This window comes from Rhipicephalus sanguineus, chromosome 10 (genome assembly GCF_013339695.2).
Source record: "Rhipicephalus sanguineus isolate Rsan-2018 chromosome 10, BIME_Rsan_1.4, whole genome shotgun sequence".
In the NCBI taxonomy this organism is placed as follows: Eukaryota; Metazoa; Arthropoda; class Arachnida; order Ixodida; family Ixodidae; genus Rhipicephalus; species Rhipicephalus sanguineus.
In genome coordinates this window covers 2,429,282-2,452,757 of record NC_051185.1, presented here as the reverse complement: position 1 = coordinate 2,452,757, position 23,476 = coordinate 2,429,282, and the positions used below count along the sequence as shown (strand labels likewise).

General features: G+C 48.5%; 1 protein-coding gene across 1 annotated transcript in view; it reads right to left on the bottom strand.

The window, feature by feature from the left end:
• LOC125760120 (degenerin unc-8-like) overlaps window positions 1–23,476 on the bottom strand; it is a 142,737-nt gene that overhangs the window by 43,471 nt on the left and 75,790 nt on the right. Inside the window, exons 5-6 of the mRNA XM_049419827.1 lie at window positions 23,065–23,203; window positions 20,379–20,451 (exon numbers count right to left, since the gene is read on the bottom strand). Coding sequence (XP_049275784.1) covers window positions 20,379–20,451; window positions 23,065–23,203 — 212 coding nt within the window. The remainder of the gene's footprint in view (window positions 1–20,378; window positions 20,452–23,064; window positions 23,204–23,476) is intronic.

Below are 23,476 nucleotides of genomic sequence, written 5' to 3'. Positions count from 1 at the left end.
ACTTTCCTTGGCGTTAATGTCTGTTAGTTCTGATTAATATTGTGTCTAACAAAGAAAACGAGCCCTTAAGAGTCATCTTCTTTCCTTCATTCATAGCAAGGGTCTCGCTCTGGCAGACTTGATGCCTTCAGGTAGTATGCGAGGGATTATTGGTCAGCTGCCTGCTCGTAAAAAGATCACGTGCTACGTGACGCCAGAAAGGCAGAAAAAGAGTGTTCCACACTCGCCGCCATGGCTGCGAGTGGCGCTGACTAACACTCCAAGGTTTAAATGCACATATATAACCCATAAAGTGGACGGGAGGATGACCGCCGCCGTAGCTCAGTGGTAGAGCATCGGACGCGTTATTCGAAGGTCGCAGGTTCGGTCCCTGCCTGCGGCAGGTTATCTTTTCGTCCACTTTACTTTCTTCACATTTATATTCTAAATACTACAGATAACACCCCCTATACTTTCCTTGGCGTTAATGTCTGTTAGTTCTGATTAATATTGTGTCTAACAAAGAAAACGAGCCCTTAAGAGTCATCTTCTTTCCTTCATTCATAGCAAGGGTCTCGCTCTGGCAGACTTGATGCCTTCAGGTAGTATGCGAGGGATTATTGGTCAGCTGCCTGCTCGTAAAAAGATCACGTGCTACGTGACGCCAGAAAGGCAGAAAAAGAGTGTTCCACACTCGCCGCCATGGCTGCGAGTGGCGCTGACTAACACTCCAAGGTTTAAATGCACATATATAACCCATAAAGTGGACGGGAGGATGACCGCCGCCGTAGCTCAGTGGTAGAGCATCGGACGCGTTATTCGAAGGTCGCAGGTTCGGTCCCTGCCTGCGGCAGGTTATCTTTTCGTCCACTTTACTTTCTTCACATTTATATTCTAAATACTACAGATAACACCCCCTATACTTTCCTTGGCGTTAATGTCTGTTAGTTCTGATTAATATTGTGTCTAACAAAGAAAACGAGCCCTTAAGAGTCATCTTCTTTCCTTCATTCATAGCAAGGGTCTCGCTCTGGCAGACTTGATGCCTTCAGGTAGTATGCGAGGGATTATTGGTCAGCTGCCTGCTCGTAAAAAGATCACGTGCTACGTGACGCCAGAAAGGCAGAAAAAGAGTGTTCCACACTCGCCGCCATGGCTGCGAGTGGCGCTGACTAACACTCCAAGGTTTAAATGCACATATATAACCCATAAAGTGGACGGGAGGATGACCGCCGCCGTAGCTCAGTGGTAGAGCATCGGACGCGTTATTCGAAGGTCGCAGGTTCGGTCCCTGCCTGCGGCAGGTTATCTTTTCGTCCACTTTACTTTCTTCACATTTATATTCTAAATACTACAGATAACACCCCCTATACTTTCCTTGGCGTTAATGTCTGTTAGTTCTGATTAATATTGTGTCTAACAAAGAAAACGAGCCCTTAAGAGTCATCTTCTTTCCTTCATTCATAGCAAGGGTCTCGCTCTGGCAGACTTGATGCCTTCAGGTAGTATGCGAGGGATTATTGGTCAGCTGCCTGCTCGTAAAAAGATCACGTGCTACGTGACGCCAGAAAGGCAGAAAAAGAGTGTTCCACACTCGCCGCCATGGCTGCGAGTGGCGCTGACTAACACTCCAAGGTTTAAATGCACATATATAACCCATAAAGTGGACGGGAGGATGACCGCCGCCGTAGCTCAGTGGTAGAGCATCGGACGCGTTATTCGAAGGTCGCAGGTTCGGTCCCTGCCTGCGGCAGGTTATCTTTTCGTCCACTTTACTTTCTTCACATTTATATTCTAAATACTACAGATAACACCCCCTATACTTTCCTTGGCGTTAATGTCTGTTAGTTCTGATTAATATTGTGTCTAACAAAGAAAACGAGCCCTTAAGAGTCATCTTCTTTCCTTCATTCATAGCAAGGGTCTCGCTCTGGCAGACTTGATGCCTTCAGGTAGTATGCGAGGGATTATTGGTCAGCTGCCTGCTCGTAAAAAGATCACGTGCTACGTGACGCCAGAAAGGCAGAAAAAGAGTGTTCCACACTCGCCGCCATGGCTGCGAGTGGCGCTGACTAACACTCCAAGGTTTAAATGCACATATATAACCCATAAAGTGGACGGGAGGATGACCGCCGCCGTAGCTCAGTGGTAGAGCATCGGACGCGTTATTCGAAGGTCGCAGGTTCGGTCCCTGCCTGCGGCAGGTTATCTTTTCGTCCACTTTACTTTCTTCACATTTATATTCTAAATACTACAGATAACACCCCCTATACTTTCCTTGGCGTTAATGTCTGTTAGTTCTGATTCTATTACAGATAACACCCAGCTGAACAGCAAGCATGGTGCGCAAGTAAGATATGCGTCAGCGATCAGTCGAAGGACGCAATGCTGAATGCTCTCGATGTTCGATATTGTTCTCGAATGAGCTATGAAGTGAACCTGAACACCGACTGCAAAGCTAGCGCAAACAGTCAACATTCACCAAGTGTCGAAGTAAATGGCATCTCGCACGGTCATTACGCTAATGCAACCAGGGCCGTAGCCAGAAATTTTTTTCGGGGGGGGGGGGGGGGGTTCAACTATACTTTATGTATGTTCGTACGTGCGTTTGTATGTGTGCGTGTATATATACGCAAGCAAAACTGAAAAATTTCGGGGGGGGGGTTGAACCCCCCCCCCCTTGGCTACGCCCCTGAATGCAACTATGTCTACAGCTCCGGACCTTGCGAACACACCCGGCCGTGAAACGAAAAGAGACCGATGAAGCCACGAAGAGAGTTCGCGAGCACATGGCAACATTCGCCGCACGTTTCATTAGCTACACCGCTTACCGCGCCAGACGGTCGATGACTCGAAATCACTTCTGATATCCTTTTGAAGAAACACACACACATATTGTAGTTACGCCGAGCGTAGCAAGGCATCGAGGCGAAGAGATCGGCCACTTCTCAACACACGCTACCAACGCGCCGGACGGTCCGGAAGGGAAATGGCAGCCGCCGCTCAATGTTGCCCGCGCGCAGCCTACCTTTGCGGTACTCTGAAATTTTTCTAGTGACTCTAGCTTATGACAACGCGTAGCGCCATCTGTCGAGGCGCATGGGAATCACTCAACGCCTTGGCTCATGAGCGCATGCGCTGACTGGCGGAGGCCTGCGACGGCGGCGGTGGGGAACGGCATAGAGTTTCCTACAATACTTACTAGAGGGAACTCTGGCGCTAGTGTCTATGGGAGCTGCAACGCATGACGCTTCAGCTAGCATGGGAATGATGGGTAGTACACAAATTTGCCTAAACTTCGTACTTTCGGCTCCGTTTGGCTCCTCGTCGGCTGCATCCGCTTTGTCGAAAAACGAACTTCAGCAAAAGTCAGCAGTTTCACTTCGCTACTTTAACTTCTTTAGGCTCAGCAATTCAAATCTGGTCACGAAGTTCATAGCGATCCATTCTTTTATCCGAAAGAAAGCCAAAACATAGCAATAAACAAAGCCACAAGTACGTTTGAAGCCGCAAGCACGAAGACTAGGCAAATTTGTGTACTACCCATCATTCCCATGGTAGCTGAACGATCGCAGCGCCAGAGTCCCCTCTAGTTAATTTTAGGAAACTCTATGGGGAACGGCACACGGGGAGCAGACGACAAAACGGGTGGAAAGCAGACGCCGGAACGCGACGAAGCGCGACCGTGCGCTGTTGCTATATTTTAACAAGGTGTAGCAACGACAGAGGGAATCCCCGCCCGATTCTAGTGCAGTGAAACCTCGGTGATACGATCACAGCTCAAAGGAATTTCGGGGTGATACGAATTTTTCGTTGGTCCCGGCCAAGGCCCATTGGCCTGCATTGTAATGCAGTACGGTTGTTGCGAACCGATTTTCACCCAGCGACGTTTGATACTAACGTACGCTAACGCCCAGGTAAGAAGAGGTGTTGTCCGCGCAGTCGCGGAAGACGCGCCAAGCACGTGCGAGAGCGGGAACGCAAGCGTGGGGATGCGCGCCGCACCGCTAAATCGTCAAAATCACGGTGTAAGAAAAACACTTTTCTTACGGTCAGAATAAACCATCAGATACGCGTCACGGCCTCCGATATTGTGTGCGCGAATCTTTGAGGCTCTTATGTGCCTCCGTGTGCCTTCTCGTTTAGATTACACAGGACATTAGCGTCATGCTTTTTTCTTTCTAACGCGTCGACGCGGGCTACTGTCGTTGTACTGTGATTACATGTGCTTGCCTCGTGCATCAGACATCGTATGAAAGATAGACGAGGACCGAAAGAAGGCGAGGGCGGTCTTGGCGAAGGAATCAGGCGTCACAACGTCAACATGCGCGACCGTTGAGGTCCCACTTGTACATGCACGGCCGTAAATCTCCCAAAAATGATCCCCAACACCTTCGCGATAACAAAATCATAACAGAGAGCCGTGGTTCTGTAATTTTGTGGCCTTAATCCATCGCGTCAAACAGGGTTGCCAATGGTGGCTACTTTTCGCCAAATTGGCGAATTTTAGAGGCCCGTGGCTACCTAAAATTATGAATGGCGACATGGCGAATTTTTGGCGATTTTCGGCTTAGGTCTCCGCTGAGTTATGCATCCTAATCTGAGTGTCTTCCCCAACGAATGAGCGGCAACATTCTCTGTATTTTTCTTGGTTTTAGGCCCATGAGTAGAATGTGCACATTACGCGTCATTCGGTATGTCCGTCCTGTAATTCGTGTGTATCTCCTCAATTCATCTAGATGCAGGAGGTACTGGAACGTCCCCCAGCGATATTCTAGCAAAATGTATTTCAGCTGACTGCCTCGCAAAGCGCGAGGGGGCAGTGTTTCACTATAAGTTTATGGCAATAGGCTTCCCAAGCAACGCTTAGCGGCGCTGCTGCTCTTGACAGGCAGCGCCATCTCTGGCAGAAAAAGAGAAACTGGGGCGTGATCAGCGAGCGCTTTCCCTTCTCGCCACCGCGTTGCCGCTCGCTTCCGTGCACGTGCAGAGCTCTCGCGGTGCACTTGCGGCGTCTCACAATGTACCGCGTGCAGTGCGGCTTCAAAAGGATCTTCAAGCTTGACTGGCACTTCCGCAAAGCGAACTTGATAAAATGAGGAAAGCTCGTCAATCACGTTAACGGTGAAGAGCAGACGATCGACGACAACCACGCCTGACTCAAAGCGAAATTCATTTCCCAAGTCGCGATTACACCGTGTAGGACGTATACCTCGAGGTAAGTCTCCTTCTGTCACGTTAAAGATGAATAATGGTCCACATGCACTCCGAAATGAAGCCGTACACGCTATCGATGTTCTGCGGCGTGGACTACGAATCATATGATTGTTGTTTTGATATGGCATGCTTACAGTAGCAGCCGTGTACTTTCGTGAACAAACGTTTGCGGCGTGCGAAAAAAAGATTATACGGCCATGGCACTGCTTCCTGAGAAGGTTAGAGTCAAGTCCTCCGTGCCGCTGGAGAATCACCCGCCGATTAAGACGCGAGGCAGCCAGCTGAGCTTCAACCACTGTGAAGCAAGATGAACTGCTCGCCTCGTTTTTTCGGCTCTCGCGTCATGCTTGCAGTCTCTTTTTATGATATCGACTTGACAGGCGTATAAAACCTGTTGCGTGAACGCGGCTAGAAAATCGCACAAAGTCAGAAGGTGGTTAATTCAAGGTTGCAATTGCAAAGCATGTAGGAAGTGCCAGTTATATAGAGCGGCTTAAATATATATCACCCCAATAAAGTGACAAAAACAAAGCAAACCTGCAGAACGATGTCAAAGCTTGCTGAAAATGCACAGACGTCCGTTCCGGCGTGATAAAGCAGCCTTCCCGACGCGTGAAATGCAGGCGCCGAACTTCTGACAATGTGCGGAGTTCAGTTGAATTCAACCAACCGCGCAACGCTAACGGTATAACGCGAATGTGAACGTTCAACAACGACGGGTAGGTCTCACGAGCACGGGGAATCAAAACACAAAGTTGCTTCACCTACAACCGTAACTGGACTTTAACAATGCGAGAAGACAGCGAGTAATCATTACTGTAGTCGCTGCGTGCATGCGCCCCGTTACTTACCGATTCAGGTAGTCGGAACGAACGAAAGCGATGAACTCAGACAGCCAAAATAGAAGGCGAGACAGCGCTGTCAGCTATCCACGCTTGCCGCCTTTATTTCTCGTGCGACACGCCCGGGAACCGATACAGTTTAACACGTGAATCGTGTGCCTTGTCTGCACTGTTGTGGCCATGGATAGAGTGACCTAGAATAGGGGGAGTGTCCAAAGCGCCGCGCGAATACATGGGAGGAGCGAGGTCCTTTTGCGGTGAACTCCCGCGCCGCGGCGCTGCCGTGCCGGACCCGTGGGCTTTCTCCGCGGCGGAAGCCGCGTCAAAGCGGCGAGCGTCTGCTACGCGCGTGATATTTTGGCCGCTATTAGCTAAAGTTGCGGAAATTTGGGCAATATTTAATACTGCGTCATTGCAGCATAATACTGCAGCGACTCATCACACAGAGAACGCGTTTGTTAGTTTGTGTGTTGTGAAACGGGGATTTTGTATATATCCTTTCAGCTGGTTTGTCACCGCATTGGTCCACGCTTCCGTGGCTGTTTGAGGAACGCATCCTGCGTGCACTTCACAGTGAGAAAAGGCGCTTAACTTACTTTCGTGTGGAATGATGAACGTAAACTTGCTGCAGGAGAGAATAAACTGGAGATAACCAGGAGAACGTAGCACATATGCACGTATTAACTAGCTCATGCATGCTAACGCGTTTGCACCCTTCATATCCTATCTGTTATTTCGTGCATTCAATTTGTTTTACAAGGCTGCCTCCGGCGCTCTGCTGTTTCAAGCCATTTCATGCGAAGCCGAATCTGTCAGTCGGCGTGGCCGCGGTACCAAAAGTAAAAAAATTACTCGCGTAACTCGCGTCTCACGCGGAGGGGCACGAATGTACGTATGCCCAACATGACCGATAGATCATGGCATCACTAACTTGACATGCTTGCCATTTGCGTAACGACTAACAATACTAATATGGTATTGTGGCGCGCAAACCCGCTTTCTGTAGCCAGAAATAATTCTGACGATGTGTGGTCTGACGATTTGTTTCCGTCAGGTTTTAAAAAGCGCGGTGGTCACCAATGTCGATGTCAACATGTTAAACTTACCCATACATTTTGAAGAACTGACCGCATAGGTAAAATGTATGCGAAAAAATTAGATGAAAAAAATAACATGGCCATTCGCCTAAGATGACTCGAAAACGAAAGCCATCTTTTTCGTCAGTCGATGCATTGATGCTCCCTCGTCCCTCTCCGAAAGCTTTCTGCACATAACGTGGTTTCGGACTGCCCACAAGATCGAAGGCATTGCAAGCTTTCTGCACCTCACCTGCTTTTACATTGCCTTCGTGATCGGCCCCCGATCACGGAGACAATGCAAAGCGACCATGTCGTGTGATGGCGTCAACCTATGACGTCACGTTGAATGACGTCATAGTGACGTCACAAGTGCTGTCGACGTCATCGCGTGATGATTTTGTGCATCACTCGTGTTGACTACGCGGGACGCCGACGGTCAATTTTCGTGTTTGATGAGGCATCTGAGGCTTTAGCCTTTAAAAAAAGACAAACCAAAGAAAATGAAACGATAACAGTGCAACATCCTAACTTCACGTCACGAGCTTCACTTCACGTTACGAGCGATCGCCTCGAAACAAACGTGATTCTCAGTTCAGAGCAGCTGATTGCACGCGTCTGCGGGACAAAAGAGGCTTGCTTTACCCGTCTGGTCATCTCTTTATACTTATTCAAGAGATGAGCAGACTCGCTATTTAAGTACTCCGGAGCTTCAGCACGAAATTGTGGTGGACGCTATATTGAGGTCATCAGGAAAAAGCGGGAAATTGCGGTCGGGTGCCCTTTTGGCGCGCACTCAACTGCCGCGGAAAAAGTTGTATTTTATGTAACTACTCGCCCACATCTTTTTGTAGTCTCTGAACCGGGTGAAGGCTAACCTCCGAGAACCATGAAAACATCTGAAGTTGAGAGTGAGTTGTTTGAAACTGTTTTCATTTCGTATGGTGAAGGCTTGAAGCAATGCACTCATCTCGCTCGAAGGTTTCATACTGACGTTCAGCGATCCATTGCAACATGCGGCTAAGTACAAAAGATATCTCTGCATTTGAACAATTTTCTGAAGTGATTGAGATATTACACTTCTATTTGTCAATTTCTTACCGTGTTTTCGTTTCGGCAGCTTGTACAGCAAGAATGGGGGCATTTGTAACTTTGTTTCGTGATATCTGGATATTTGTAAAGGATTTTCTATATTACGCCTTTTATGCAAAAACTTGGTGGAATAAGGTTAGTTTACCTGGCATTGCTTTTCTTTCAAATGTTTGCGCACGGTGAGCCTTGTTGTACGCTACCTCAGAAGCAAAAATAAGCCAACAGCATTGCAGTCGTATGGCCGTCTCTACTCCCTTTTTCCTTTTTTTTTGCTTCCCTTGCGCCTTCCCGGTGTGCTCTGTCCATAATAAAGTGCTAGTGGAGGCTAATTAATTGTCGAATAAAGCGGTGTGCATATGGCTAGCAAACCAGTGGCGACCATGAGTAAAAAGCTCGTAGTGTGAAGCGGTCACTGCGCGCAAGTATTTCAGCTGACTGCGCGTGCAATTTACGTTTTTTTTATTACTCTTAAATCGTGCATACGGGATGCTATTGCCCGATTACTCATGCGAATAGGGGTTTTTTTTTTCGTTCTTTGCTTGTGCGTGTGCGTTTTGCGCGTTTTTACACACGCGCCAACGTTCTCGAACTCTGTAACCGCAACTAGGCCACGCTGATGCCGCTTGACACATGATTGTTTGCATTCTGTTGTTGGCCCAGCACTAACACAACGCTTAAAGATGGATAAGCTCCATTCCGCACCGCATCATAAAAGTTAAGTAGACTTCAAGTGCCCTGTGTGGAAACACGGCGCAAAAAACTACAGCGCGTAGCAGACGCCCCTCGCTTTCCGCGCGCTTCCCGAGCGCGGAAAGCCCACGGGTCCGGCGCAGCAGCGGCGCGGAGCGGGAGTTCACGGCAAAAGGCCCACGCGGGAGCCGGTGCTTTGGACACTCCCCCTATTCTAGGTCACTCTAGCCATGGAGGAAGCGAGGCGGTAAATGCAGAACGATCCTCAGGTCACGTGGGCATAAAGTCACGTGATCAAAGCGATAGCTCATCTAGGTACATCTTCACCTAGGAGCAGAGAGTGTGTCAGGGACGGTTTAGGTACAACCACCGAACACGCGGAACACGTAGTGCGTGATGGGTGTGTGTGAGAGGCATGAACGGGGTGGGCGTGTGTCCACAGCTTCCGAGCTAGTAAAGTTGCGTTAATTCGTTACCACTTAAAACGTGGCAGGCCGTTTCAAGCACGTCTTCATTAGCACTGAAACCGACTCTTGGGAAAAGAAATACAGGCAAGTGAGGTGTGAAAACGCAATGTGAAGTGCTAAATGTTGAGAAAGCGCCTATGAACCAAATGTACTGGCAACAGCTAGGTTGAGGCATTTTCATTGGTGTCATGTGTGCTGACTCTACGTAGTTTCCGTGAATGTATTGAGAAGTGTTTTGCGTTTTTTTTTTCCTTCATGTATTGCATGAAGCTGCACACATTTTAAGTGTCCCGGCCCCGCCACGGTGGTCTAGTGGTTATGGCGCTCGACTGCTGACCCGAAGGTCGCGGGATCGAATCCCGGCCGCGGCGGCTGCATTTTCGATGGAGGCGAAAATGTCTGAGGCCCGTGTACTTAGATATAGGTGCACGTTAAAGAACCCCAGGTGGTCGAAATTTCCGGAGCCCTCCACTACGGCGTCTCTCATAATATATCGTGGTTTTGGGACGTTAAACCCCAGATATTATTATTATTTAAGTGTGCCGTAGAAATGCTTGTACGCAAGAAGAGTAGCTTGGGCTTGTTCGTGTGCATACATAACGCAAGCGGAATAGCTAGGCAGGGACGGTGTAAGCAAGTCGACACGAGAGCATGTGTTGTCTTGCTTGCTCCGTCGCTCTCTCAGTATGTGCTATTCCGCTTGCTCGTGCTAGGTCTAAGAGGTGCTAGCGCGCGCCCCGGCGCTTTCGCTGCCGTCCATCGAGAGCGTCCGACAGGAGAAAAGAATCGCTCTCCGCTAACTCGGGAGACGGGAACGCGAGGCTCACTTGTTGCGGGATCGGCAGGAACTGTAGGTAAACTGGGAAAACTTGGCATCGCCTCATAGGGAATAATCGAGCTCTTGATTTCTCTCGTGGTTGACGCTGCACCGTCCCTAGAATTCCCCAGAAAGCGATGTTATACGGAGCGGTGACGTCTGCATCGAACTAGCCAATGAGAGCGAGGATCACCCTCCTGGAGTTACCGCTTCGCATGGAGGAAGGAATACTAAGGAGAAGCCCTGACGTCACATTCGTGAAGCCTCCACATCGCAAACACCCGCATCGCCTCCTAGCGAAGGCGCAGCGAAACATTTCGCGACTTCCGCCGCGACGTTCGCAAGCGCATGCGCGCATCGCGAAACTTTGCAGTCTTTTTTTTAGTTTGTTTTTCGCCGTGCAAGCGGTGTAGTCGATTCACGCGTGCTGCTCTTTCTGTGTGTTCATTAGGAAAGCTACGCAATGCCCAGCTGTTGCGTATACCCTGTGCAAATCGCGTGCACTGCGGGCAGTACCGGTTGTCACTTTTCATGTGTACGTATACGTTCGCTTCAGTACTGATCACTAAGGCATGGTATTTGCATGCGGAGCTCTCGGATGTGCGCTCTGTTGCTTCTTACTCGTTGTGTCAACTCGGAACACACGTGAAATTTTGTTTTTGGCGTCTGGCGCTGAAGGCATCGTACGTTTTAGAGGCTGTGCCGTGCAAGCGAAATGGCAATAAACTTTTGTTGTTGTTATCGGACTGTGCGGTGACTGTACGGAGTGCGGTGTGCGCTCGTTGCGTGCGCACTGGAATTACAAACTTTACGTGCACGATCGCGTATACAATACAGCGGTGTCTTCTTTTCGACGTGACGTTACGTCAACTATAGGTTGGCGTTGCGCCGAATAGCTACTCCGCTCACGCCATATACACGAGCAAATAACCGCTAATCGGGCAATAGATCTGGAAATCGGGCTACGAGAAAGGAAAAGAAAGGCCTAACGCCCAGCAGAACGCGTAAGTCACTGCGAGGTGAGTTCGAATACGATGAGGCAAAGGCTGAATGTTTTTGATTACGGCACGTACCGGTACTTTCTGTACTGTTGCACAAAAGCGCTCCGCGAAGAATTTCAGCACGCAGCGCTCGGGCCTGCCACGCACGAACAGCCTGGTAAACGTCTGCTTGCAACATTTTACTGCGTGCGAACCGCACAATACGCGCTAAGTTTACGCCGGGACTACAAATCCGAGCAGAAGCGAACCACCGCGGAGAGCACGCCGCGGGGCGTCTGCTGTTTTGTTTGCCCCATACCGGTTTGTTTGCCCCATAAATCTGACGTTAAACCGCCACACTTTTCGCAATGCATTGGGATACGATAGGGCCTCTCCTTAGTTTTTCCTTCCTCCATGTTGTGGCTGGCCACTAAACCGCAGTACTTCGGACCACGCTTGCGCTTCCGCGGGGTCGCTTCTGCCATCGTGGAAATGCGCAGCTTCGCACAGCAAGCTTCTCGGTTCAACGTGCCGAGCTGACGGCCCCACAGTTACCCGCACCGAGAGAAGAACGCGAGCGCACGTGCGCTACCGCTACCCGCTACCGTGAAAGGGGCTGAGTCGGCCGCGCGACGGTTCAGTGTTTTCCGACAGAGCCGCAGCGCGGCTGGCGCGGCGCTGTCGTCGCGCCGCAAACTTGAGCTTGGGTTCCCTATAGGTGCTTTAAGCTTCTCTAAAGTATCGCTTCTGAAATGGCTAGACGACGGGTTGGCTGCGTGTTCCGACCATTTGTTCCGCCAAAGCCCCAACTGCTCTGAATAGCTTGGCGACTTATTCACTGTTGCAGTACCCCCAATTCAGCTCGTAAAGACAGTTTTGGAATAACGAAGAGAGGCGGATACGCGGCTATTCGTGCAATAAAAAAATATTTATTGAGGTATTTTCCACTGTTCTCGGTGAGCGTGTGCAATGAAAACAATTGCTATATAACATTTTATATTGTCTACTTGTTCATTAATAACGCATCGGATTGACGCGTGTAGATATAAGTGACTTTAAGAAAGGGTAGGTGACGTCCGGTATCATATTAGTTCACACTGAAAAGGTGTAAGACCGGCTAATGATCCGTACCTGTAAGAATTCTGTCATGTTACCTTCAATAAACCTTTTCATCCTTTTCATTCATATAAAGGTACGTAAAGTTGTCTACGGTATCACGGTTTTCGGCCCAAGGTTTTCCACAAGTTTACCTTTGAAACGGGTAGACAGGGATGGAAGGATATCATGCGGATTTCATTCATTCAATCTTGCGCCAGCACGCACATCTTGCGTCTAGTCGAAGAAGCAGCGCCATGCACTCCCATGGAGAAGCAGGTGATACGACTGACATTGAGAAACGTCAATATAATGTAAGGGTCTTGAAAGGTACTTCATTCTACGGGGCTATACGTAAGTGGAAATTATTATTACTAGGTATGCCGCACATTTCTAGAATGGCGACTTTTTTGGCGAAATTTGTAAAAAAGTGGCGACTTTTGGCGACTTTTTGCTCGTCGTTTGGCGACATTTACTCGAAAGTCAGTGGCAACCCTGGCGTCAAAGCGCTTTATTTGTTACTTTCGCTGCAGTGCTCGGGTATTATGCAAAGAAGCGTACTAAAATTTGGAAGGGGCTACTGCTGTCGTGGGTCACAACGCATCTGCTTGGTTCATTAATTAAATACGCGCGTACGGGTCGTATATTTACGAGTGCTGGTATGATTGCCGACATCTAAAAACTTAACTGAGAATCATTCAGGTTTCTTCCTGACGTTGCTGCGGCCCTGAAAAACAATAAATGAAAATGTACGACAGCTTTCTTTTGTCGCATGTTATTTTCCATGCTTTCTGGTGATACGAATTTCGGATGATACGAAAATTTTTGGTGGTCCCATGAGATTCGTATCACCGAGGTTTCACTGTACACTCTACCGCGGCACCGCTCGACGACGGAGTTTCTCCTCCGCCACTTTTCTCCATCCGTAGCGCCATCTCGCGAACACGCCGTGAAGAAAGATCTGGCGTTGCACAATGTGTCCCCATAGAGTTAATATACAGTATATTAACTCTATGTGTGTCCTTTCCCGACGAGTGGAGTCGGCGCTCCTGTCTTATCTTACTCCGTGGGCATGACAGATCATTTCTTCGTAAAAGCCATCTGCGGTTTCCACCTTTTCTACTATACCTCGCACTTCACTACACTTAGACCGTTCGTAGCCGCGATCATGAGCAGATCCGATAACAAGTCCTGTCCAGCTGCTGGTGCTCACTGATAACAGTGATGACGACCTTATTCAAGAACTGCCGAAAACGCCTCCCAAATAATATGCGCATGGATTCGTGAAGTGTGCGTGCGTTCTCCGTCATAACGGATAAGTATAAGCATAACAACTGTAACGCAACTCTAACAACTGCAACTGTGACTGTAACGTACGTGCAGTCTGCCTGCGCGTGCCACTCGGCTGTGTATATATCTAGGGGAAGTTTTCTGAGTAAAGCTTAGTTGCGAGTAGCGCCTGTCCTGTGCATCTGTGTTCCTTGTCCTATTCGGATTCACGCTATCCAGTATTGAAGAATACAAACACTACATGTTAGCTTACTGCATTTGGTGTTGGTAACACCTATGTTGCTTTTGGCATCGTTAAGCAACTGTAAACAACTGGTTATACAATACATGTGCGACTCTTCATAATGTGTGTGTGTGTGTGCGTACACCATTTGCACATTTCTCTAGCGCCATTCCGTAAGGTTTCACTGGATGTGAAAAACTGCGACACAGTCACCTTCCTGCGCATGCTTCGCATAACATCGATTCCCACGGCACGTGGGAATCAGTGCTTCTATTGTGCTCTTGCTGATCAGACATGCCGTTTTCCTCACCAGGGGCTTTCCTCTGGTCCGCTTCTCTTCCGCCGCAGGAGATACCAGTGGCCCTGTTCTTGCGTAATGGCATCTCTTCTGTTCCTGTGGCCCTCGTCCCAACCAATGATGGTACCGAACGGATGAGGAATTCGAAAGTAATACAAGCGGAGCTGCGAGCCGCCACAGCTCACTTTCAGACATTTTCAGAGGTCCGCCAGTTCGGCAGGGGAGGTACCCTCTGCTTTTCGCCAGACCAGCTTTGTGTTCAGGACCTACTGAAGTGTTCTATGTTCGCTTCCAATCCGGTGAGCGCATTCATTCCACCTCACTTAGCATGTGTGAAAGGTCTTGTGCGTGGTGTTGACGTCAACATGACTCCGTCGGATGTATTAGAGATGTTTGCAGAGGCTGGTGCAATTTCAGTGTTTAGGTGTGGACGTGTTATTGATAAGGCTAAGTCCCTACCGAGTCGGTCATTGTAACTTTTGCCGGGTCGAATCGACCAACGGAAATTAAGACGTGGCCTCTTATCTACCGCGTTGAACCGCTTTCGCCTCGACCTCTGCAGTGTGTAAAATGCTGCAGTGTGTGAAATGATTTTCAACATTTCCGTCGCTCTGATTTCTCCCTCATCGACAACGCGGCCGACGCCTGCCCCGCATGTTCTGCGGCACAAGCACGCGATGCGCAACGATTTTTGAAAGTCTGTCACCGTCGCTCCTGGTTTGATACAAACTGTCAATCACCTGTGCCTCATACCCGCATTCCATGGGCTGTTGTATGCGGGTGTGTGCCACACGTGACTGAAGGAAAGGGTTTCATGACGTACGCGACCAGTATCTCACGCCATCGAAGTAATGACCTGTTCATCGCTCGTGTTCGTCATACACTAATTCCCTTCCATGCAAGTTCTGGTATGTGTCAAGTTAAGGAGACGACCACGAGAGCGGCCAGGCGTAGGCGGCTAGATAGATACGCAGATAGAATCGCTAAGAAATGCTTCGCACTTAAAGGCTCTGTAAATGCTGATGTATATGAGCTTGACTCAGTTTGAATAAGTGTGGCATTTATTGCCGGTTAAAAGTAATCGTGGTGTTCCTTTGTGGAAGCTTGCGAATACTTGTTTCAAATAAAATGCTGTGCAATTCTTGGACTGTTTTGAAAATTGTGACCTTACCAGTCTAGGGCTGCTTTGAAAATGGTTGTCTTACTATTCAAAAACTTTTCGAACAGTATTCTATTTGTATTCGATTCGTATTCCATTCGGTTCTAAAATGCACTATTCGCACACCCCTAGTGTGATCGGATGCAAAATGGACGCTCGAGATTACACGAAGAATGATCAAACCAGTGACACGCGAGATTAAGAGAACAACAGTCGGGTACTAGGAGGCATCTTTCAGAAGCCACGGATGTGGCTATTTCGCGCAAAGAAATCACAAGGGAAGGGTTAAGAGGAGCGTGTGTTTTTTCCGCGCCACGGAAGCTATCTCAGCTTTGCCCGCGTATTCTAAATGACAGGAACAAAAAAAGTGGCTGTGGCAAGGAGCACGCAAACTCATACACAAAATGTGCCACCGGTGTTGTTTACGAATTTCCGCTGTCCTGCGGCAAGACATATGTCGGCCAGACGGAAAGGTGTGTGAATGAGCGTGCGCGGGAACACGAGCTGTCACTAAAAGGTAAAGATGGGGCACATTGGCCGGCCCACTTCAATTCCCACAAGTGTGAGCCGTATCTGCATAAAATTCAGATTCTGGGAAGAAGCAGGGACACCACTGCTCGAAAACTGTCGGAAGCTTTTCACAGAAAAGCGCGAGGTTTCTTACGCATTAGTGACACTTCATTGTTCCTTTCGCAGGCAGAGAGAACGTTCTTGCATCGCAGGTTGTGATTAAGATGGTATCCGATCGTTGTGAGCCTGCCCTTTTGCCCATGTCTATACTTATGTATTGCACTGCACAAAACGTTATCTGTTCGATGCAAAACCAGGGGGGTGAAACTTCGCGGTTTTTCTGTCCCGTGACCGCAGCGATCCTAATGTTTGGGGGCTGTACTACCTACAAGCATAAATCTACGTTGTCGTTTCATTTTATATTTATTACCAGGTTACTTATTAACTCCCGAGTTTTTAATACTCAAGTGAACCTAAAGGTTGCAGTTCGAGGTTGCGAAAATACGAACGCCACCCGGAGTGGAAAACGGGAACTGCGCCGTCCTATCTCTCACGGCAAAAAAGGGGCGTTTCTTGCCGCGCGCCTATGTATGCTACGGCCTCCGGTGTCCCAAAGCCGCTTTTACCACCGTAAAGTTTAAGAGAAACTGGCGAAACCTTTGCAAGGTTCAGCGGAACAGGCGCATCAATGGATTCGCCCCGTTATCACAAATCATGCTGTGCTGTGTGGTGTTGAAATCCTTCAGGCCACACCGGCATAAAATTCTTTCGGATCCCGGCGGACGAAAGGTACGATCTGCATGATGCTAGTTTTGTTTTTTTACGCTTGCACGGCATATCAGGATGCGGTTGCAGCAGTAGCTGTGTAATTTAATTGAGCATACACGTGCATGATTTATTTGTTACATTCTGATTGTCTGCTCTGCGGCTTGAATTATACTGTATGCTTGAATTTACTGTATGAATGGTACGTTTAGGCAATAAAAGATTCCAACAAACTCTGCTCTTTATTCTTGTCTAATTTATGTGTACACGTAAACAAAAACAAAGTCTTACTTAGAATAAGTGGTGCAAACACAGGTGAATGGGCACACCTTCATCAATCAGAACGCAATGATTGCCGTTTTATCATGTGGCGGGTTGCGCAGCAAGAAGGTCGCGCGCTCGCTTTATGAATACCTTCCACTCGCTCAACTTGGCTTGCTGGTGCATCCTAATTGAATTTGGCGCTAAATCGCCCCCCCCCCCTCGCCACTCGGATCCTCAGTCCTCATTAAGATGGCGTCCCCCAGTGCGTGTCTGCAATGCGACGCCATGTTTTAGTACCGCCCCCAAACACCAGGCGCTAGTCTGGCGCTGCGAGCGAATATCGCGTTCCATGGATGGTATAGGAAGTTTCACTCCCCTGGCAAAACTGCTAGCCGGCCTAGTTGGAACGAACTCATTGTAGTACTTGCGCGAAAACAAACGGGGACGAAGAAAGGTGACACACGGACTAGCGCAATCTAACAGCTGATTTATTTTTGAAAAAAACGTTTGCTTAAAAGCCCAACGTGATCTGCGCGCTTCCGCCAGAGAGCACACACCATCCGCGCATATAACAATCACTAGACCACAATTCCCGAGATCATCGCGTCCATACACACAAACACACACACCACAAAAAAAAGGCACCTACATCGACAAAATGAAAAGGGAACGTCATTAAAGATTGCGCTAGTCCGTGTGTCTCCTTTCTTCGTCCCCGTTTGTTTTCGCGCAAGTACTACAATGAATCTGTTCGATGTTTGCCTTGATTTCCGCGCATGCCTTTGCATATATATACTACTGCAGTAAATTTGGAAGAAACAGTCGAAAGTTTGCGCTCCCCTTAACCCATCCCTTGTTATTTCTTTGCGCGAAATAGCCACATCCGTGGCTTCTGAAAGAACATCAACCGACTAGCCCAACAACGTGCGCTACTAGACAGCAGCGGCATTTTTACCTCAAGGGCATACGAGCGAGCACCAATAAGCGCCCGCTCTGCGCTGACGTCATAAGCCGGACACAGCTGAGCAAATGAGCAGGCTGCCATCTTGGAGGGCCCCCTTCTTAATTCGACCAACAAGAAACGAAAAAAAAAATTCGTTGCTTCATAGGCGGAGAGTACGGGGGGAGGGGGGGGCTCTCCCGCTGGACGGTTTCATGGGGCGCAGAGCACCCCCCCCCCCCACTTGCGCCGGCCCGAGAAATTTGTCAAGATCTTGTCTTAGGTTCCCGTCCACTGACAACGAACTGTAGAGCTATTTCACGGGGCGTCTTTATGCCCGCTTCTTTTTCATTAATGCCCTTCAGACGGATTTGTATGTGCAAAATATGTTGAGTCTTGAATCGCGTAGCGGCTGGTTTTCGGAAAACAAAAATGCTACTGAGATTACAAAGCGATCCCGACACAATCAGTCAGGGAATGTTTTAACAGGAAAGTGTTTTATGCCGGGGTCCACCATTGCTCCACTTACGCATTTCCGTCACGGATATGACGTTCTAAAATATAAAAACTAACATATAGCAAAGAAAAAAACTGGAAGAAAACGTTTCGTCACCGGGAGTCGAAATTACAACCACTCGATGCCCAGCGCGAAACGATTCCGCCACAGATGGCACGTTCTTCGTTATACTAACGGCGTACTATTTATATACACCATTTGCCGGTGGCGGTACTCGGAAATCGGCGGTAGATCAGTGTGCTTTCGTTATCACTAGCGAGATGGCGCGAAGGGCTCGAAGGGCGCGCTTTAAAGGTCGTCGCCACGCGTTGAGATGAGCGTGCGCCTCTACAAGGCGTGGTCGCTCGTGCGCGCGCACTTGTACGTCTTGCGCTCTCACGGCAAGTTTGCGTTGAAGTTACAGAGAGCACGAAGGTTATTTCGCTCACTGCAGCGGCCGCTTTTGCGAAAGGAGCGCGCTGCTGACAAACAAATAAGTTACAACTGTGACAGTTCGCACTCATCCTGTGTATACTTGTGCGTTCGTTTCGTGCGTCCTCCTTTGTATTTGCCCAGCGCGCTTTAGCTGTCGAGCTGTGGCAGTTGTTAGTTCGCGCTCATCTGTGTATGTTCGTTCCGTGCGTCCTTTCTGCTTGAGTAGCGCGTTGCAAGTTTCGAGCTGCTTGCCGTTCTTCACGTGACATTACAACTTGTTGTATAGCATTCATTCCTTCGCCCTCGAGGCGAAACAATGCACAACAATCGCTCAACTACGTCTGTGAGACATAGGCGTGCGCACAGGGGGGGGGGGGGGCGGCCGCCCTTCTAACCACCTAAGAGGGGGCGCGAAATCTGTCCCGTACATTGACCCTTCTAGTCACCTAGAATGGGGGGGGGGGCGCAAAATCTGCCCCATACATTCACTTAGTAGGGTGGGGGGCGTTGCGATGAACCTTTGCCCCCCCCCCCTGATGGGGAACCCTACGCACGCCAATGTGTGAAGACACATTTTACTTTCATGTTATACCGATTCCTATGACACAGGGATCAGCCATGTTTTTTTGTTTTTGCACAGACTTGCTCTGCAATAAAAGAAGGGTAATTTCCGGGTTGTCTACAAATAGGTACACTTCGACATGCCTGCCCATAAAAGTTGCCGAGAAATGATGGTACGCATTTCTTATTTATCAGCAAAGGGTTTTACTATCAGTTCGGTGACCTAAAAGCGACTGAAGTACTCGTCCAGAAAACAACCTTCATCGGAAAAATTCGTAACGCAGCTTCGCACTAGGCCTATTGGTAGCAAATGGCATGTTCTACCACCTGAAATTTATTTTTTGGCCATCCTAAATTGGTATATTCACTGGCATAAATAATGCTTCCTGTACAAGCATTGGCGCATCTCTCCTGCCTGGTGCATGTTCTAACAGTCAGTAAAGCATGTCAATAAAAAATTACGGCAGATCCCACGCATTATCAGAATCGATTTTATGCGATGCAATGAGCGAGTAGCAGCCTATACGACCTTTTTCGCTTTGAGCCAGGTATTACAAAGTGGATCGATGTTTTCTCTTGATATGATATCGCTGTGTCGTCGCCTAAGAGACTAAAGCTGTGTGAAATTCTTTAATTTGGAAGTCGGGCTCTCTCTCTCCATACATATATATATATATATATATATATATATATATATATATATATATATATATATATATATATATATATATATATATATACGTGTGTGTTTGTGTGTGGAGAGAGAGAGTGAGAGATAAATGTCGAAGAGCCAGTGCGGCTCCCGCCCCCTCCGGGAAAATGAAAACTTTCCGCCTATGCGTTGCTTACACAATTCCTCTTTTCTGGATGACTGCCGAAAAATCGACGCCTGTCGTGGAATGCATAAGAGGCGTGCGTGGCGACTCGTATTTTTTAACGGCGCCCGCAGGCTTTGGCTTGCTGGAAAAGCAAGAAGGCTTGAGGATACTTTTCTGACATGACAGTTGGTACGGTTCACCTGTAATTGTGCGGCACTGTGCAAGAGCTCCTGCGCACGTGTGATTTGTGTCCACCAGGAGGTCAAAACAAGAAGGTTTTCTGCGCACGGTGGTTCAACCACACACTGTGTATTGCAAAAACACTTTCAGCTGATGAAAGCAAGAAAAGTTCAAAGCAACTCACAGGCATGGTCGTCGACAGAATTTCTTCTGGCAACGTTCAGTTTCGTCCAGTACTTTGACCCAGCAGCGTGTCACTGTGGAAGATGCATCGTTGTAAAACAATGCGTCAATACAGAACGTGTGCTGTGGCGATGTTCGGCGTGCACACGTAAGTAAACGATGATTGTCAGTCAGTGCGTACAGCTGATTAAGGTCTGCACCCGCTTAAGATGGAACTCGACATTGTGAAAACGTGCCGAGAGCCTGCTCGAAGGGAATTCGAAGGAAGGAAGTTGTGGGAAAGAGCACCCAGAAGTAAGAGAGTTGTCCTCTTGTACTCCAATACTATGTTACCTTACCTTTGCACTGTGTCCGTCTATCATTGGACTGCACTTGAACGGTAGGAAGAAGCGAGCTAAACATTTTATATATATATATATATATATATATATATATATATATATATATATATATATATATATATATATATATATATATATATATCAAAGAAATATATTTCAGAAGAAAATTTTTTCTCAAGCGCGCGAACGGGAGTGCGAACCTGCGGCCCTTCGGTCCGCGCCGTGACGCGTTCGACCACTCCGCCACACGGCATACGTTCTCGGGCATACTAACCGCGATCTATTTGTATACACCCGTTTGCCGCTGGCGGCACGCAGAGCTCTGACATGCTTCAGCGTGGCAGAGGCTTGTTCACTATCACCACTGAGAGGGTGCAAAGGGCGCGCTTTAAAGGTCGTGGCCCCGCTCGTCTTTCGCCGGAGTTACACTACCGGAGTTGCGATGCGCGCCTCCGCCCTGTACTTTGATCTACAGGGCCTAGTCGCGCGTGCTCCCGCGCTTTTCTCTCGAGCGGGGAGGTTTGTAGGTATTGTGCTTTCACCGTAAAGTTTGTGTTGGAGGCACAGACCGCACGAAGGTCACTAGGCCCACTGCAACGGCCGTGTTTGCGAAAGGAATGAGCTGCTAGCTGGGTGAGCCAAAGAAGTTGTTTGTTTAAGCCAAAGCAGCGCGCTGCAAGACGATACTTGCAGCGCGCTGCTCAAACACAAAGGACGCACGAAAAGAACACACCGGTATACACACGACAGAGCGAGCGCGAACTAACAACTGTCGTGCTGCAAGTGTCGAGCTGCTAGCCTTTCTTGTATGACTATGGCCGCTCAATGAAAAAAAAAAGAAGGTGCGGCCTGCCGAACGCTCTTTTGCGCCTCCGACAGCGATCGTTCTTGCTGCCTCCGCGGTGGCGCTGAACATAGGTAAAGCAAACCCGCTTGCACAGACAGCCAGCCGGCTGCATGGTTTCGTATTATTGGTCAGTGTAGTCGCTTCACCTTGACCTGTGACGACATTTCGGCTATTTATGTGCAAGGCATGCCAGCTGACGTACCATTAAGGTGGCCCTTGCTGCTGCTGCTGCCAAACAGGTTATGTTGAGGAGGATACAGTACAATCTACAAGCACGAGGCCCGACGGTTTCTTCTGTTTTTCCAATCGGGACAAAAACAGTTCACTGCTGTTTGTTCACATTCGTAGCCATTTCAATGCTCCATCTGTCGCTGTGTTCGCCGATTACTTTCTTATGGCGGTAGCTGTTTCGGAATGCGCGATTAGTTTCTCTGCCTCAAAGGAAACCAGCGTGAGCATGTATGGGCGGCATTTATAATATCCTACGTTTATATTAATATTTAATTTCTTTTTGTTGCCACTGCGCATTACACTAATAAGTTTCTTTTCGGGAGATTCAAGGTTCAAACTTTTTTTTTTAACTTGGGCTATATTCCTGAAATAAAGTATGAGCAAATCGTCTTGCCTACAATCGCATGACGTCTCGGGACAGTTCCTAATCCTATTTTTTCTGCGGCTTTCATTGCTGGGCACGTGAAGAGCAAAAGCTGATTGTGCTTAAGATTTTTGGGAACTAGCCAACTGGAATTATGTATACTCTGGAAACTGCACGTTAAAACAAAGCAAATGAGCTTCTTGGCTAACACACGCTGCGTCCTTTAGCTTATAATAATGGAGGTCGACGAGTCCGGAAATTTTATTCACTTTTCAATAGTAAACCACTTTTTGCTGGACCGTCATTTTGTCCTCTAGAGGCTGCAGTGTGGCTTTTTATCTGTATGTAAACTGTGCCTTTCCAGTTTCGAGGATAGAGGCGTACAGTCACGCCGGTTAAACCAGCGGGTGACTCGACAAATTTATGAAACGTAGACCGGCAAGGCAGCCTCCTCGCCATCACGCGGTCGTAGACTTTACGCGAAGTCGACCGCCTTCCAGAGCACAGATGCTCGCATTGTTCTCTCTTGCATATCGGTCTTCAAGTAGTCGCGTTGTTTTTGCTGCAGTTGCAACCGCTCGTTTGTTCTGCTGGCGCGCACTAGCGGGCAGCGGGAAAAAGTAACCAGACTTCTCCGTCAAGGTGACAGCCTCTGAGAAAGACAGGTCAACTGATAACATAATTCAGAGGAGTGATGTTTAACACTTGTCTGGTCGACCTCTTATGCATATAGATGGCTGCACTAGAAGCCAATATTCCCACCAAGACAAGAAGCTGATCATATACGATCAGTTTCTTGTTTTTGATGGGAATATTCGCTTTTCCTATAGGAAAAGGCAACGTTTATGAAAACAATCAAAATGCGTCCCGAAAGACGTGCACAGCACTTGGAGTGGTGGCGTACGTGCAATGTCGGCGTCGCAGAAGCGTCTCTTGCCGGAGGGCTGCCTGTCCCAGTCCACCTCGTAGGGCAGCGCCACGTCGACGCGGATGCAGCGACACATGAGCAGCGAGGCGTTGTAGGCGCACTCCTTCTCGCACAGCTGCACAGAAAAAACTTTATTGGCTAGTGTGTTTGGGCCCCCGCGCGGTCCCACGCCACGTCTACATGGCCATGACTCTTTTTGTAATGGCATCGGCAGCCTGAGTCACCGCAGCAAGTTGCAATATTGGGTCCGTAGACGAGAGCAGGAGCTCCCAGTCCTAAGCATAATAGCACAGCTAGTGCGAGACGCAGGGAAGCTGTGAAAACGACGACGACGTGGCTGCACCGGCGTACTGCAGTCACTAAGCCGGAATGGTCTCGACGACCTCCG